This window comes from Tyto alba, unplaced genomic scaffold (assembly GCF_018691265.1).
Source record: "Tyto alba isolate M040663 unplaced genomic scaffold, T.alba_DEE_v4.0 Super-Scaffold_45, whole genome shotgun sequence".
NCBI classification, from domain to species: domain Eukaryota; kingdom Metazoa; phylum Chordata; class Aves; order Strigiformes; family Tytonidae; genus Tyto; species Tyto alba.
Genome location: NW_024881321.1, coordinates 5,886,218 through 5,903,957, shown reverse-complemented (window position 1 = coordinate 5,903,957; position 17,740 = coordinate 5,886,218). Strand labels below are relative to the sequence as shown.

At 43.2% G+C, this 17,740-nt stretch overlaps 1 protein-coding gene and 1 long non-coding RNA gene across 3 annotated transcripts in view; one reads left to right on the top strand and one right to left on the bottom strand.

The window, feature by feature from the left end:
• DGKH (diacylglycerol kinase eta) overlaps positions 1 to 17,740 on the top strand; it is a 167,225-nt gene that overhangs the window by 599 nt on the left and 148,886 nt on the right. The window contains exon 2 of the mRNA XM_042806159.1: positions 6,548 to 6,733. Within this exon, the coding sequence (XP_042662093.1) occupies positions 6,548 to 6,733 (186 nt within the window). The remainder of the gene's footprint in view (positions 1 to 6,547; positions 6,734 to 17,740) is intronic.
• LOC116965038 lies at positions 1,421 to 6,241 on the bottom strand. 2 transcript variants are annotated; one of them, XR_006166807.1, is made up of 4 exons: positions 6,190 to 6,241; positions 3,472 to 3,636; positions 2,958 to 3,081; positions 1,421 to 2,344 (listed from the first exon to the last, which is right to left on the bottom strand). It is a non-coding gene; the product is annotated as an uncharacterized LOC116965038 (long non-coding RNA). The 2 variants fall into 2 exon arrangements; XR_006166806.1 differs by having other exon boundaries at positions 1,421 to 3,081.

Genomic DNA, 17,740 nt, shown 5'->3' with positions numbered 1-17,740 from the left:
CGTGTCCAGCGTTGGGAGGCAGTCTCCAGAAAGAGACACTTTTTTTTTTTTTTTTTTTTTTTTTTTTTTTTTGTCTCTTCTTTTTCCGCAGCCAGGCTGGGAGTCACTCCCGTCACAGCAGCAAAGCAGGCCAAGGGCTGGGGTACCCTGCTGCCACCCTGCTTTGAGGGGTGCGGGGAAAGTACGTGCCTTTTGGCTGCTACAAAGGGAGGGAAGCGCCCAAACTGGCCGGGAGGAAAGCTGCCGTGCGGTGGCTGTGCGGTTTGTTTAAGCAACTCAGAGACCCTCCTTCCAACCGAAGGAAATCATGTCACCGGCATCCTCAGCAGGCGATAAAATCAGATTTCCCTTTTCAGGGCCGTCTGGTCCCGCTCTTGGGCTTTTCTCCATTGTGCAAACACACACACACACATCAGGCAGGGAGCGCTAAAAATAGGCTTTGGGTAGCTGCTTGGGAGATTTCAGGCTATCTGAGAGGTCAAGGCAAGGCTGTCTCTGGCCCTGAACTTGGTGAGGCGGCGTGAAGCACAGACCCATGCCACTGCCAAGCTGCCCTTCAGATGGCTGCGCCGTGTTTTGCTAACTCTCGGTCCAGGGCTCCTGGTTTTACTTGTAAACCCAGTTTTAAAGAGCAGCCGGGGACAGCCACACTTTGCCTGGCTCGATGTCCTCACTCCCAGGAAAGCAGCAGCCCAGCCCTGGAGATACACATGGTGAACAAAGTTCACCCCCTTCCCTGTTAGGGTTCGTAGCCCTCCTAAATACATTTTTCATGGCCTCATTTTTGTTGTGAAGTTGAACATCCCCCTTCACTGCCCTCTGCAGTCCTCAAGCCCCAAAGCTGCTGCCGGAGATGCAGCTGTGATAGGGAAAACAGCTGTATGCGTGTTCCGGTAACATGGAGCTGACACCGAAAGGATCAGGCAAGGGAAACCCGAGATTTTTGCCCGGAGAGATGAAGACATCGTGGGAGGAAAGCGGCAAAGCTGATTCCCGCGAATGCCTTATCCTATTAAACAGTGACATTTAAATTGGCTGCCGTCATCCGAAACTCAGCTGAAACTCGGGAGGCAGATGGATTGCAGCCCCTCCACTTGGAAATGCAGAGTCCTGGCTGAAGCATCCGAGCCCGTTTCCTTCTGTGTGCAGGGCTCAGATAAACAAGGAGCACTTTTTTTTTTTTTTTTTTTTCCCCCCCTCCATTTCCCCCTCCCCCAGTAAGGGCCGGGATTTGGGTCCTGTTTATCATTTCATTGCTGCAGTTGTTAGAGAGTACATCCATGAATGCAGTTTTAAGGTTAACCACTGCACTGATTTCCTTTACAAGACTCTAATTTCAGCTAAACCACTCAATCCTTTACCTGGTAACCTGATGGTAAAATACATAGTCTTTGTGATAAAAGCCACATAGTTCTTTGTATCTGCTCATAAGCAGGCTTTTAATATAATGGGGGCAAAGGGAGGCTTAGGTGAAGAACTACATGATGAAGGGGAAAAAAACGTGCCCAGACCTCTCCCTTGCTCTCAAAACACAGAAAAAGAGCAGCAGGGTAGGGGAAACTGTTTATTGCAGGTTTTGAATCTGTGCAAGTTAATTATCTATGCAAATTGTCAGAAGTCACTGGGAGGTGCTGTTCCCATAGCTGTTCAGAGAAATAAGTGATGGGTATCAAATGGAGCCACAACTTTTCCTTTGCCTGCCAGGGGTGGACTTGTCTGTGTGCAATTTCAAATTTCTATAAAATCCTTTCCTTAATTCACAGCTCACTTTTGAATGGAAACTCTCTTCCTGTAGGAGTTGCGCTAGACCCTCCATGATGGAGCTAAATAAAAGTAACAGAAAATGTAAGGCTCATGCTGCATTCTTCCAAGAGAGATTTGGTGGCTTCGTACTCGAAGTGTAAGACAGAATATATCTTACAAAGTTCTAGACCTAACTTCCATATTTTATATGAGACATGAGTCTTTACTTTTTAGCCTCGGCTACTCCCAAAACGGCCACAAGCGATGTAGTTACCTTCTTTAACAGTAGTATGCATACATTTTATTATATTCTGGCTTCCCCCTTTGGTAAGTAAGGAAGCCAAGAAAGAATTACATCGCTAACTCAATCTGCAGAGGGAGTTCAGATGGGCAGATCTGAAATTAATTTGCCCTGTGTGGGGAGCCCAGTTAAAAACTATAGTTATCACTAACCACCAGAATTAGGAAGGATTCAATAAAATCTTTTAAATATGATGAATATTGCATTGTTAATCTGACATATATACTGCTTTTCGTCCAGATCCCCTCAGAATGACTTTTTAAGGTGGAGGGAAAAGAAGTTTATAGATGCTGAAGTGACCTAGAGAAAAAGAGGTAAACACGCTTGTTACACAGGGGATCAATATTAGAGCTGGAATCAAATAATGCATTAATCTGCATGATAAACTATAATCTCCAGTGCAGCTAGAGTGCATGTATATTTGGATTTTTTTCTACATGGTGTATGTATTTTAGCGGCACGTATTCTGTTACTGGGACTGGATGTGGTTGAGTTTAAACATTCTCACAGTGCATATATGTACCCAGCACTTTGGGATTCTTTGAATATAAAGGGCAGATCATCAGCTGATACCAATTGCCGTAGCACAAATGATGTCAGGGCAGCTGTTTCGTATCAGTTGAGCATCTCCCTTTAAATGCTAACCTTTATGCTTCTCACCAGTCTTCCCTTGCTTCAGTTAGGAAATTGAAAGCAGTTACTAAGAGGCGTGAAATTGAGTATGTTAAATGAAAGACACAGCACATGCAAATATTGTATCTGTTTTTAACGGCTGCATGTAGCCCTGTCTTCTTCCAGAGCCTGACTCACAGAAGTCTAGTAGTACCATTTGTACCACAGTAATTGATAGCTGTATTCACTCAGCTGAAATGTGCTATACAATATTTCTCATATTGAGTCTGACATCGATCACCTGGGACAATCTCGGCTGTGAGATGAAGGGATGGAAGTGAAGTTGGCAGTTCTTACTGAGGCGAAGTTTCATGGCTTTACTGGAGTAAAGGCTGGAACTGGACCTTGATTATCTATTAATACCTCTGGAAAAGAACAGGTGGAAACGGTGAGATATTTAAGGTGCACAGGATCTCTGTGTATGGACAACGTATACGTTTGCAGAAACAACTTTCTGCGCTAACGTGGATTAGTAACTCAGGTACTTTCAACAATGCTTAACATTTGCTTGATTTCTCCATTTCAAAGAACTCTGTAAACGTTAGGTGATTGCAGATTTTAGAGCCCGTAATTTCACAGATTCCACTACATTGTTTTGCAGAAACCATATTTTCATTGAACTGTACTTGCAGGACATTTCCTCTCATTTGCAGATTGAGGTGATTACTAGTAAAATCTTCACGTTAAGTGACCTGAGAGAACATTCCTAGTACATTGTTTTTTTTTTCATAGCACTCTGAAGTTTATCAACTTACATTGCTTGGAAGTGAAAGGCAGGTGCACCCTCTCCTTGTAACGCAGTTTTTGTGTTGGGGCAGTCAGGAGAGAGGAAGATCACAGCGGGGTAGTCCACGCGAGGACACATGATGCCCTCTGCACAGTGGGGAAGGTGCACCGAAGCTAGGGCTGACAGTTATGCTCTGAAAGTGAACAGAAGTTGAAGAATTGTATTTATTGCCCATTTCACCTACAGATAGTCTTTTACCAGCTTTTATGTATTTGAGATGAAATTTAGTGAAGGAGATCTGAGCTGGCTATACAGATACCCAAGGAGATATCCAGCTCCTCTGCTGGAATTGTAATAGCCACCGGATGTCATGGGAGCTGTTATATTTAAAAACCAAATTATTAACTTGTTCGTATTTTTCCACCTAATGATGATGAAACAATGTATTTACATCCATTGCTAAATGGTCCAATGTTTTATAAAGTTCAAGACAAGTTTTTAAAATATCTTGCTGTGTAACCAGTTGTGAAAGCAGTTTGAAACCAAACCAGATTAGTGTCTTGCTCTGGAAGATACTGGTGCTATGCGTTTATTATTCCAAAACTTCAGTGGAAATCTTTTTTTGGAAATACGCTTTAACCACCTACTGTTTTTAGCATCGAGGTCTAAATATGTAAGGAACAAGTTACCAGATGTTGTTCTACTAAAAAGACCTGGAACAACCAAAGGTGCAAATTTAGGGTCATCAATAAATAGAGTCGACTTTGTGATCTCCCTGAGTTTGAACATTCTAATCCCAAATTACACATCTGAGTAATACGCTGTTGTCTTTGTGTGCCTTTCCCCCTCGCTGTCTCGTCCCTCCTTTGCAACTGAATTTGGGAAGGTGTTCTCTGTGGATGAAATGTCTATGTGTAAAGAGTTTTGCATGTAGCTTTGCACAGGATCCTAGGCCTGTGATACAAATACATAGCAGTCACATGTACCCATACTTTGAATGCTTTTTTAGTATGGGGAAAAAATCTAACAGTAACTAGCGTTGTTCAGCTAGTGCTGTTTCAATTCAGTTGAATTGAAAGGAGTTTGTCTTGTTGGCGTTCTGTTAGCACTAAGTGTTCCTCAAATCACAGTCACAATTACACGTAATACATGTTAGCATTAATTAGCAAACTCTGTCTTGTCCTCTTGCAATGTTCAATTGTCATTTGCCTTCAAAAGACTCAAGGAATTGCAGTGAGATCTGTTCCGGCGTAATTTGCTATTCCCGAAATTAAGGTGGAGAAGAGGAAGAAAAGAGGGTGGAAAAAGCAAGTGTCCATAAATATTGCTCTTAATGTATCTTTCTTCCTAGCCATGCCATAAATTAATTCACCGAGAGCAGCACATACTTGCGCTTGCCCAAGTTTGATCCCGTGTTTTTGAAAAAGGAGAAATCCCTCCCTGGTGAAGAGTAAGGTGAGACAGAATCATCCCTTAGCTTCACAATTAGCCAGTAGGGAAAAGGGACTATATAAGAACTTCATCTACTCTGAGATGTGGTATTAATGGTGGGATTTAGGCCCTGTTATTATTCTAACAGGGAATGCAGGCAATGCGATCAAAAATTCCTTTAGAATATAATTTAAGAGAAATTTTGACTTCTTTTTTTTTTTTTTTTAATATAACTGTTCACAGTATTTTTAATTGTGATTTGTGACTGTAATTGGGAATGTAACTTCATAGAAGTGACCCTATGTGAAGGAGGGTAATAGATTTGCGTTTGGAGAACCTGGTGCAGCAACACAGAACTAAGCCACAAGACCTGCAAGGCTTCCTGGAAATATTTAATTTCCCCTAGTATGAGTGAAAGTCCCCATAAAAGAATCGGGATACTCTGGATTATATGAAATTAAGATTGCGGCAAGGTGTCTGCAGTGTAGGATAGGTTGTACACTGTGGGTTTTTGTTTTTTATTAACTGCTTTGTGTTTAGGTACCGCTGCATTATATTAGCATATTAAGAGATGTCAGTTCCCTTTCTAGAAATATAAATAGAATTGTGGGAATATAGAAGCCGCAAGTATTGATTGCTTTCTTATGTTTAATCTGGTCCATGCAGCTAGGAGCTGTGTGTTTTATTTAGTATTGCTGTGATTTAAAAGCTTATTTTGAACACTGACTACATACAAGCCACAATAATTTCAAAGTCCCACAATTCGGAACATGTGGTGACATTTCGAGACGGTGTGAGCTGCCAGATCTGAGATTGAAAGGGAAAACTGACCCTTTCTTTCCCCCAAAGTAAAGGCTCCTCTTTCACAAAGACAGAAAGCGAGTAATAAGAAAATTAAACTAATAGGAGAAAACAACTGGAAAGCGATGCGTTTGCCGAAATTGCCCGGCGCTTTGACGCTGGCACCCGTTGCCCCACAAGCCACGCGTCCCGTCCCCCAAACCCCACCCGGTGCTCCCCACGGGGAGGGCGCGGCACAGCCCGCCGCCGTGACGGGGCGGCACGCGGGGAGCCCGCTCGCGTTCGAGAGCCGTGCCAGCTCGGCTGCCCACCTCCCGTGGGCGCCCGCCTGGTTTTACGAACGGCAGGGCGGTGTTGCGGGGGTGTGTGTGTGTGTGTGTGTGTGGGGGGGTGTGTATGTGTGTGTCCTAACCCCATCCCCGAGCCACGCGTGACTCCTGTCCACGCGGCAGGTGCGGGGGGGAGCCGGGGTCCCTCCCCGCTCTCCTTCGCGTGGTTTCCCCCCGGCGCTCACCTGCGGCCCCGGCCCCCCCCGGCCGTGGGCAGGGGCGCAGGGGGCCGGGCCCGGCCGCCCCGGCTCCGCCCGCCGGCGGGTGGCGGTGCCCCAGTCCCCGGGCGGCGGCGGGGCCGGGCCGGGCCCGGGCGCGCGGCCCTTCTTCCCTCAGCGGGGGCGGCGGAAGATGGCGGCCGGGCGGTCCGCTCCGCTCCGGCAGCGCCCGGCTCCGTCCCCGCCGCCACCGCCTCCGTCCCCTCCCCCCGCCGTGCCGCCTCTTTCCCCACCCTCCCGCACCGCCTCCTCCTCCTCCTCCCCGGGGAGGGGAGCGGCAGCGGCTGCCCGGGCTGAGCCGGGCTCGTGTGCTCTTTCTCGGCAGGAGTCCGGGAAGATGGCCGGGGCCGAGTCGGGGATGAGCGGCGCCGGGATCCCGCCGCAGCCCCAACCCCAACCCCCGGCGGCGGCGGCGGGGCCGGCGGACGAGTCGTCGGACAGCGAAGGGGAGCACGAGGGCCCCCAGAAACTCATCCGGAAAGTGTCCACTTCGGGCCAGATCCGCAGCAAGGTAAAGGGCGGCGGGGGGGGGGGGGGTGGAGCGGGAGCCGGCGAGCCCCGCTGCCCCGCGGGGCGAGTTTCTCCATCTTCATCCTAAAGCGGGGCCAGCCCGGAGCCGGGGGGGCGGCCGCTGCATCCCGCCCGCATCCCGGGGAGAGCGAGGAGGGGGGGTGGGTGGGGGGTGTGGGGTGTGTGAGGCAGCCGTGCCTCTTCCTTCCTTCCCTCTCCCCTCCTCCCCGTCCAGCTGTTGCGTCCACATCTGTCCCCGGCTGGCAGGAAGAGCCCCCCGGGGCGGCGGGGCTCCGCGGGGCCCGAGGGGAAGCCGCCTGCCCCGGCAGCCGCCCTGCCCCGCCTGGCGTCCTGGGTGTGGGGGGAAGCGGCGAGCTGCCTCCCTCCGGCTCCTCTTCCTCGGGCGGCGGGCACCGCTGCCGGCGGGGATCCCGCCCGGCCTCCCCACGGCGCGGGTGGGCTGTTTCAGCGAGCCCTTCCTCACTAAATTTCCTTCCCCTTCGCCCCCGGTCCCGGGCCGGGGGGGCTCCGGCGGGGGGGGGGGGGGGGGGGACAGGCAGGGGAGCCCGCGGTGGCACCTCGGACACCCGTTTGGGAGAGGGAGTGCCACGGGAGGAGGGCAGCGCGGCTTCGAGTTGGAAAGGCACCTCGCGGGACAGGAGTGAAGTTCTATACATCCTCGCTCGTGGGGCCGGATGCGTAAGGCGGCTGTCAGAATTTCAGGTTAATGCAGTTTTTTTTGGCTGGCTCGGGCTGCCGAAGTCATCCCGCTGGACTTAGGTTTTTGATGGACGGTGTATTTACATCACTTTTCATTTCACAGGGGAAAAAAAAAAAAACAACCTTCAATAACCATGCTTTTAAAAGTATAAAAGTAATGAGACATGACTTACTTTCTGTGTAGAAAGACCCCATGAATTTCTACAAAGTGTGGTCCACATTCAGTGGTGGGACCCGCACAAAATCCTGTCAGGGTGAGCTTATGGGTGCACTGACATCAAGATCAGGGGTTTGGCTGTAAGTGTCTGGTTTGAGGGTCAAAGTGACTGCATGCAGGCCCAGACAGATCACAGTTATATTTTGGTTTCTACACAATAGGTCATGTGTTGTTTCCTTTACCGAGCACCCATTAAAGTTGGCAAGGAGCTGTTTGTGGAGTCCTCTCAGACTTCTGCTGTTCTGCCCTTGAGCTTTTGCTTCACACTCGACATCCAAAAGGCACCCACCTTTAAACAGAAAGCACTGGTTGTTGAACAGTAGCATTTATCCAATTATGTGAGGTGGAAAGCAATTTTTTCCTGAAACCTCCTAAACATGATGTGTCAACCCATTTTACTGCTAAATGTTAATTTTGTATTTGCAGATGTTAGATCTGGCTGAGGGATTACTATAGTAAATAATATACAACTATTACATCGTGTTGAAAACAGTCCTACACAAACTTTTGGGTTTAACACCACTTCTGTGTGGCGGTCTTCAAAATGTTTTAAAAGTGATGGGACATGATGCTTTATTAGCTGAAGGGGTGTTAAGCATGTTCGAGGGTTTGCTCTCATAGAGGTTGATACTTGCGTCAGGAAAACGTGGATTATGACTGTTACTGAAACAGGTTTGTGAGCAGGAGATCCCAGCCAATTCTTACCAACTGTTACAGGCTGGTGGGATATTCTGTATCCGAGGGCTGTGAATGAATGCAGAGCTGGGATCACCTGAAGTTTTAAGACTACAAGTGATGCTTTTGCTTATCTTAGTTTGCGTCTCAGTTCTATTTCTGTGAATCATATATATATATATATATATATATATATATATATAATGAAAAAGTGACTGCTGACATAATTGGAGTCATAAAATGTTGCTTCGCTGGTTGCAATTTACAATAATATGCAACCCTGAAACATCTTTCTTTCCATTTAATTAAAAGTGATATATCTTTGTTAAAGATGAGACCCAAGTTAAATAATTCAGTAGCACTTTATTTTATAACTCACGATGCATTATTTAAAAGTAGCTATATTTAGACAGACAACTCCCATTTAGTTTAAGGGTGTTGTATGTTTGCTGTTGTAGTAGTTGGTGATCAGTGGTTACATGAAACCACTAGAGCAAGGAACATGAGGGAGCTGCTCTTTTAGCCAGCTAGTCCCTTTCATTCAAATTAGATTTGTTAAGCTTCACTTACTTGGTGAATGTGTTTGTAAGCTAAGGTTTTAATTAAATGGATCGGGTTTGTCTTACAGCTAAGAATAGACTTTTGAAAGAACCCAAAACATGTATATTGCATTTATCATTGATGCTTGTGGGCCCTTTAGCGCTGTTCTGTTTTTCTCTGGAGGTTGCTTATATACTTACTTGCAGCATTTCAGCAACACGATATTGATTCCTTAGCTCAGAACTATACCCAAAAGTCTCTGCTGGTAATTGTTTTTATTTTACTTAAGGAAGAATGTTATTTTTAGATGTTTTGGTACAGTTGATCATTTGTGAAAGCTACCATATGGTGATACTTTGCAGATAGAATCATTTGGGAGTGGATTTTTTTTAACGTGTGTATAATAAGATTTAGCAAATGTATGTATAAGAGCAAATCTCTTTCGTTAGCACAAACATAAGTCTAGAGATTTCTAACACCTGTAGTGCTCAAAGGGAGTTTTTAAGCTTTGCCCTCTTCTTCCTAAATAAAACCAATTAATTATCTGGCCGAGGGCACGGGTGAAAAACAGAATGGGAAAATGAAAAGAAAGAATACTATATTGTCAGGTGTAATTACGCTGGAGTTCATTGCTTGTTTGTGATACGCTAATCATATGCTCACAGTTCTACTTAGAAGTCTGTTGTCCAGTTTTTACCATAGCTTGCCCACGTTGAATAGCAACTTCCTCTGCAAACTGCTTGCTCGATTTCAGTGGAACTACTTTTATAGTAAGCTGTTACGAGAAACAGATGGGTGATAGGGCTGGACATTTATGTAACTTCTATTATGGGTGTATTTTTAGTTTATGCATGTGTATTCCTCACATTTTTAGAGTACTTTAAAGGCATGTCTGTGTCAAAATATAGTCATTATTAATTTCCTCAAACAGAAAACTTGAAGATCAACGTGTTTTGGTGACTGCAAACCTGAGGAGGAGAGAACAAGTTGTGGTGCACACTATTCTTTGGCAACTGTTCTTTGGGCCAGCCAGCACCTTGTTCGTACCTAGGGGGTGTTTCCACAAGCCCCATACTTGGTTATAGAGCAACACTGGAGCAGTAGGTGTTTTTAGGGGAGTGGGGACCAAAATTAATTAGCACTTCTGTGAGATTAAAGCCAGCATCTTTAAACCTCATCCTGGAAGCTGTTGCATCTGTGGAGCTCGTATGTGTTCCCTGGAGGAAATGCAAGGGAATAAACAGGTGGCAGGTACCCTGTGGAGTTCAAGCAGGTTTGAGCCAAAATCCCCAATGGGAAGCATTGAAACAGTTCTTGACTTTGTGATGTGTACTCACCATTTCCCCCCTCTCTAGGAAACCTGAACATAAAAAGTGCCTCGGTGAAAAACATTTTTGGAATATACATTTTGTTTCTACGAAGACTTTGGAAAACTGTAGTCAGACAGTTTTGAACCCGTACATATGATCATGTACAAACAGTCTTCTATTGGGGATTGATGTTGTGGAAAGTTCTCTGTGTGCCTGCGTTAAACTTGGCTCCTTAACTTTTAAACATACCGGTTAAGACAGGCAGTGTTGGTGCCTTCCTTAAATGAAACACATGACTTCAGTTCTTGGGGCTACAGCCCTAAAACTCTGTCTGTTATCAGCTGACTTCTAGTTTCTTTAAAGTTAATCACTATAGTGCGAAGTACATTCTTTAAAAAAGATGGCCTTTCTTCAGTTCTTTATAGCTGGACCCTGCTGGGAAGGGAAGGTTCAAATTAGAGCTGATACTTTTTTTCTTTAAATTCTGCTCGTCCTGGGGTTGAGCACACGATTAGTAAATGAAGTAGTCCCTGGATACTTGGAAGTAGAGTCATCAGAAGAGCACAGTTATAGTTCCTACTCTTGTTTTGAGTACTCTCCACTAAAAAGTGAATATGAAGAATAGCACTTTCATCTCTGACCTGGCTTCCTACTTTAATGGGTCCATGTGCAGTTAATGGGTAAGCTCTGCTGGATATGTGTTTTGTTCTCAAACCTGCGATTTGGTATCTGGCCTGTGTTTATTTTTGGATGAAGCAGATATTTTGGAGTAAGTATAAATCAGGAAATGCAAGAAGATACGGTGTATCGAGCGGGATAAATACACTTGTAATACATCTGGGAGAGTGCTTCCTTTCTCTCCTTCACCTCCAGTGATTTTTGTTAACGAAATTGCTATAATGTGGGAGATGTTCAGAAACACGAGTGTCTTATAATTAGTGGAGATGATACGGTGTTGGTTAGTTAAATGGCAAGAGTTGTTACTAGAATTATCTTATCTGAGGTCTTAATATATATTTTTTTAGAGATTCTAAATCATTATGGAGTAATAAAAGTAAATTAATTAAATTCCCCACTGGTTTTATTGGCCTTAGTGGATAACACCAGCCATTTAGGAGCTGAACCTTCAAAAAGTTTTTAACCTCTTCCATATGGTGACATTTGACAGTGCCAAGTCCCAGTAGTCACTTCCTGTTTGTTTCTGGTATACATTTCTCTCTGATTACCATAGCTTGTTAATTCACCTAAATGTAAAGTGCTGTGGTTGATACCGGTGTTAGACTTCATGAAAATCGTTCTCTGCAACGTAATCTGCTCTTTCTAGCTTTGACAGTTCATGATTTACTTAGCTAAGTAGTGGTTGATTCCTTTCTGGTTAAGGAAATATGATTTTTGATGCACCAAAAGTTCACAGGAAAATGCCACAGGAGCAAAGTTAATCCTAATGGGGATCCTTCATGTGCATTAGGATCTTCTGAATATGCACAGCTTCAAAATGCATCATAATTTGCAGCTTATTCTGCAACTGCAGTAACAGGTATAGTGTCACTAAACTTCTACTGCCGTGTTTACACAGCATGGGGCAGAACTAAAGCGACCGAGCGCAACAGCAATTGTCCTCAGGTTATTGACACCTGGCAGTGTCCGCAAAACAGACTGAAAGGTGCTGCAGAATATCTGTCTACAGTATTCAGATTTTTCCATAATGTTTGCTCTGCAATTAAATTAGATGTACTGTATATCCATCCTTAGTGAAATGTTTCACCCACTTTCTTTTCACAACTGCTGTAAAATCTGGCAAATTTGATTCCCTCCCGCATCCTGGGGACTTTAACCTATGTTTTAAGTGAAATACTCAGAATCAGTTAATCAGTGTATGTTCCTGATACATGCAGACACACATACTTATTGACAAAGCAATATATTTAAGGTTTCATGTACATATATATACTGTCCAGTTCTACAGTATGCCTGGATAAAGGAAACCAGTTTTTAGCATGAAATGGTGTGCAATATTTGTTGCTTCTCGTACTTGCTGTATCTTTACATCTGCTCTCAAAAAAAGGTTCATTAATGGAAAATTTCAGCCAAAGACATGATAATTTGGGGAAGTTAAAAATGTCTGCATGTGCTACATAGAAGCGATCAGGGTTAGAATGAAAAGAGTTACACTAAAGCACGGTGGTCATTACCACTCCAAATTCTGACACATGTTTGTATAAAACTGAAATGAAATCTGCTAAGGCATTTTAGTGATGTGTGTATTGGCAAAGCTTAAATGGCTAGCTAAGTACCAGAAAGGAGGAGCTTTTAATGTTTTTTTGGTAGATATTTGCAAGTGGGTCTTCAAAGAAAATGTTGCTTTTTTTTTTTTTTAAAAACCTTTCTAGATGCTATTTTGTATTGAAAGATATAATGAATTATACTTTTTTTTTCCTCCCTCCCAGGCAGCTGGTGAGCTGTGAATGTGAAAAAAAAAAACAAGATAATTGCACTCTCATTTTTAATATAAGGGATTTTGATTGTTTTGTGTTTTGTTGCAAGGAGATGGGAAATGCTTTTCTGCCAAAGAGATCAGGTGAAACACGTTGGGTTTATTGTGTAGTTTAGAGAGAATCTCTGTTCTTTAGGAAGCATAAGAAGAGACTAATTCAAGAATAAATGAGAACTAGGAATCCCTTTCTGAGATGCCTTATCTTGTGAACTTCATGCACACAGTCTCAAAGACACATAACAGCCATGCCAGAGCTCAAGAAAGGACTATTCTATAGCTGGGTCTTTATCCATGTAAGGCTATATAGATAATTTGCGGACATTTTGAATTGTTTCCAGCAGTTACGTCAGAATCCAAGATGCAAAACTGCTGTATGACTTCTGTATGACTACTGTATGACTAGCTGGACTAGCCAAGTTAGTTTGGCTATCTGTAGCAGAATGCATAGAATTACAGTGATTTTGTAATTGAAGTAGTGATCAAAAGAATAGTCTGGCTATCACAAAGCCTTTATCTGAAGGGAAGTGTTGAATCTTCTTGACTAGCCGAAGACGATAAAAGGCAGCTTAGACTAATGTTCTTGCTCTGGAATGCTTCAAAAGGCTAATTTTTTTTAAAAAGCAATGTTGCTCTCATTTTCTTTGAACTCTGGTCAACCATGCTTCTGGTAAAAGATCTATAGAACAACATATATAGTCTGGAGACCTCAAAATCTAAGCGCAGCAAGAAGGCAATGTGTGTTTGTGTGTGGATTCATTGAAGGTCATCATACGGAGTTTTGGGTATAAAAGAATGCTTCTGTAGTCATTCAGATGTTTTGTTTTTTTCCTCTGATAGGCATAATGAAAGTATAGTTTGGTGCCTTGTGAAGGTGGTTCAGGAGCTCACTTGCAGAGTAACCACAAGACCAATATTTTGTTCTGGTTGGACATGAAGTTTTTGAGATTCTTTATAGCTATTTGTAACATAGGTGTATGTGATGTTATAAAGTTAGTGACAGCATGGCTAGGTTTGTTAATGTTTTTCAGTTTGATACCTGGACTTTGTCTTTTATGAAAAGAGATACCTCTTTCTTTCACCTTTGTATTTGCTGCCTTCTTACATCACTGTTTTAGTCTCTCCCTTCTTGCATCCAGAAAGTAAGTTGCATTCTCCAAAACCTTCTTTTAAAAGCCTAAGAACAGGCTGCTAAATAACAGTGCGGTAACCATAGCTCTATTATACAAAATTCAAGCCACAACTCTCAATTTGCTAGCAGTGGCAAAAAAAAGCCTAGCTTGGGGGCATCCATAGCTTACATCCTCCACATTATAATAAAAGGAAACCTCATTATTTCTTAATGTAAACATTGCATTTATCACAGTAAACAAGCTTAATGCTGTCCCAAAATAAATATTATTTCATTGATATGCTAAAAAGAAGACTACTTCATTAGGTGCTATTTAAAATGAAAGAAGAGATTTATTCTAGTAAAACATTTAAGTACATGCTGAAACACTTCAGTCGTCCTGTACGCTTTTATATGATTAATTACTTCTTAAAATTAAGCCAGCACTTAAGTGTTTGTTGGATGTGGGCCATAAAAATTTCGTCCATGAAGTCAGAACTTAGTTGACTTATAAAACTTTTACCGTGTAGGAATTATCCTGATATATTGCACAATTATGAAGAAAGAGCAAATAATTTTTTCTCCAGCTAAGTTTTTCATTTGACTAATGTTCTTGTGTAGGAATATTTCACCTCTTAGATGCTGAAAGCAAGATAACAAAAACTTGAGCTATGCTCCTGGGATAGTTAACGTTACTGTAATGAATTTGGCAAGGTGAGAATTTGTTTGTTTATGAGATGGGCAGAGTGAGATTTATGACCATGTGAACCATTCATTTCCTTGCCTTTAAATGTTTGGGGTTTGCAAATGGTGTGCGATCGTGCTACTTTATTGTCACTTAGCAACCTTAATAGGGGTTCTGAAGCTGAGTGGTAGCTTGTGGGTGGTGAGTCTCCCTATGTATTTGCTGGGTGGGAAGCAACACTAGCCCCTCTGTGGCCAGCCCATGCCAGGGTCTTTCTAGATGTACTCGCTGAGGAGAGCCGGCTGTGCCCCCAGTGTTGTTTTGTGCTTCTGGCATAGTTTCATGCTGGGAAGATCTGCCGAGGTTTTTCATGCCTGCAGAGATTTAAGTGGATCTAAAGGGCTGTCATGCTGCTCTGGTCAGTTATGTCCTGTTGTGTGGTTGCTTAAATTTAGCAACTGAGTTTGACTCCCTTCAGTTTGACAGCTGGTAGTTCTTATTGCTGCAGTGATGCTCCGGAGCAAGAGGGAGGTCGGTGTCTTCCCAGCTCTTAGTGAGAAGTGTGGCTTGCTCTGGTTCAGCTAAGGATGGTGGAAAGGGTCAGCGTGGCTAACCAGCAGTCCTGGCCACCCGTCGGGCAGAGGCTTCTTCCCTCCCTGTGAGCACACGCTGTTGATCGTGAGGACAGGCACATACTGCTGTGTTTGTTTTAATGCTCCCATAGAGACATCTTGCTTCTTGTTCTCTCCCTCCTTTCCTTCCTGATGCCGTCACAGTTTCTTCAGGAATTTGAACAGAGAGAAGGTGACATCCCGTTGCCTTTCAGCCCGTGCCTCTGCAAGGTTTCTCCCAATAATCCCCATAAAGAGTGGAACTGCCCAAGACCAAAAAGTTTGTTGGGCATGGCATCTTAGAGAGGGCTCAGATATATGAGATTGCTCCTCTGGATACTCTCACTCTGCACTGCCGCCTCCTTCAGTGGTGCTGATCAGTCTGGGGAGCTATCGACTTGAAAACTAATGCACCTTTTCTTCTGATTTTTCAGCTATTATAGTAATTTTTTGCCTGTTATCTTGGGGAGCTTCACACAAGTTACTCTATAGACAAACATTGATTGGCCTCAGTCTCAGAGGTCTGTTAAAGTGAAAAAGAGAGCACAGAGGTAAAGAGGGGGGTTTGTGAGTCAAGGATCCTACCACTGAAAGAATGTGGTGTGCATGGTGTAAACAGTAGTTCTTTCTATTGTATATTAACTTGATATATTTATGATACGTGGATTCTGCCTGGGAAGAACGTTGAGAGGATGCAGGTCTACAACAGGGAGCTAGTGTGAGTTACTTGGGTGTGAGATGAAGAGTCAACGTTTCTGATTAAACCAGAGCTTTTAAGGAAATACAAAACATTTTTAAAATTTAAACAACTTCTCGTTACAGACAAAATAAACAGGAATAACCTTCAGAGCTGCATATATGATGTTATTAAACTTGATTTTCTTTCCCGAGTGAACTTGTTTAGGCAAACTTTGCATATAATCTAGAAGTCTGCATAGTAATGCTTTTGTAGGGGGAAACCAGAATTTAAGAAAACTTCATGTAGCTCAGTTGACTGCATCTGGGGTTTTTTTTTGGTTATGAGTGAACGCTGAGCTTATACGCATGTTTGTATGCTGGTTCTTGCCTGCTTCTGGAAGCAGGCAAGCTTTAGGAAACAAAGGACTTTTACCTGTACTGAGTCTACTGGTTAACATTTTGCAGAGTGAACATTTTCGTCAGTGTGCCTCAAAACTATATGCAGGCAAGATAAAATTCATACCTGAGACACTTTACTGCTTAGGCCGGTGGTTTCTGACTTTACCCTCTCCACTGGAAAATAAGCTTTCAAAAATTCAAAGGCAGTTACACAAGTTAGGGTCTGTGCTTGTATCTTGTCTAATAGATTACAAGCGTCTTCCTTTGCCCTACTTGATAATTTTGTAAAATATGTTAAAAAACTACCCCAGGCTTCAGAGGGTTGTCAGATTTCTATCTGTGCCCCTGATGCTGCATCGCAGCACTCTGTTCTGCTGCTTCTTCAGCATTTCAAAGGAAAAGAAGATCCTAATAAATACAGAACTTCTGACAAGCTCTTGTCAAAAGCAAGCTATTAAATGTGCTGGCAATGTCAAGCTGTATGCTTAAAAACCCATCAGTGCTTTTGTGTATTATCTCATGTTACCTGGTGTTGCCAGGTAAATGCAACGGCAGTGAATAGCTTTTTTTTTTTTTTTTTTTTCTTCTTAAAGACTGCAAAATCTTTATTCCAGTTTTTGAAAGCTTTCCATTTTTCCATAGTTCTGATTATATGTATGCTTCAGATGTTTTTGCATAAAGAGATTCTGTGCATGTGTGTGTGTGCATGCTAACCAATACTCGGGTTTTTTTTTTGCTTACACTGTTTAGGGTATAAAACAAATTAAAAAAAAACAGTTTTTCGCTTGGTTGCTGTGTGCACCATTGAGGAGGAGATAAAAGGAGTTAAAATCACAGGTTCTACTCCTTCCCCACCCTTAGTCAGCTAGTGTTCTGCTGCCAACAGTTTTACAAAGGTCTCCTATTTCAAATTACCCTTTAAGCTTGTGATAAACCTGTTTCCTTGGGAGGTTGTCTCACAGTAAGGAATTGGAAGCGACTGGGAAATTTTATATTTTTCTATTTGAGTTTAAAAAAAAAAAAATCACAGCCAGGGCAAGAGGCAAATGAACTTCTGCTGAATTTTATGCTAAGGATGATTGTACCTTTTCTTTGAAATATACACCAAGGTTATTGGTTATTTATAGCTAATTCACAGTTTAAATTACAGTCTGTAGGTGTGAGAGGTTACAGAGAGGGACTTTTGCTAGAAAAAAATATTGATGGGGGTTGTTACAGAATCATAATAGTAACTTGGTTTGGAAGACACTTTGGGAGGTCATCTGGTCCCACCCCCATGCTCAGAGGAGGGACATTTTTAAAGCAGTATTGGGCTGCCCGGAGTCGTGACTCTCTGAACATGGTTCCCAATTTATTTCAAGTTGAATATTCTCTCTCTTCCATTTATACAAGCGTTGAGGATAGTCTGTGTCTGCTGAGGAAGATTTGTCGTTATTTAAAGGCCTAGTTAAATACCTTCAGAAGCAGAAAAACTACTTCTTTTCACTGGTACAACTTTAAGAAAGGTCTTAAAAAAGGCAAAGTGCCTTTCTTCTCCCCGCATCTCATACTTTATAACATAGAGCAGGAGT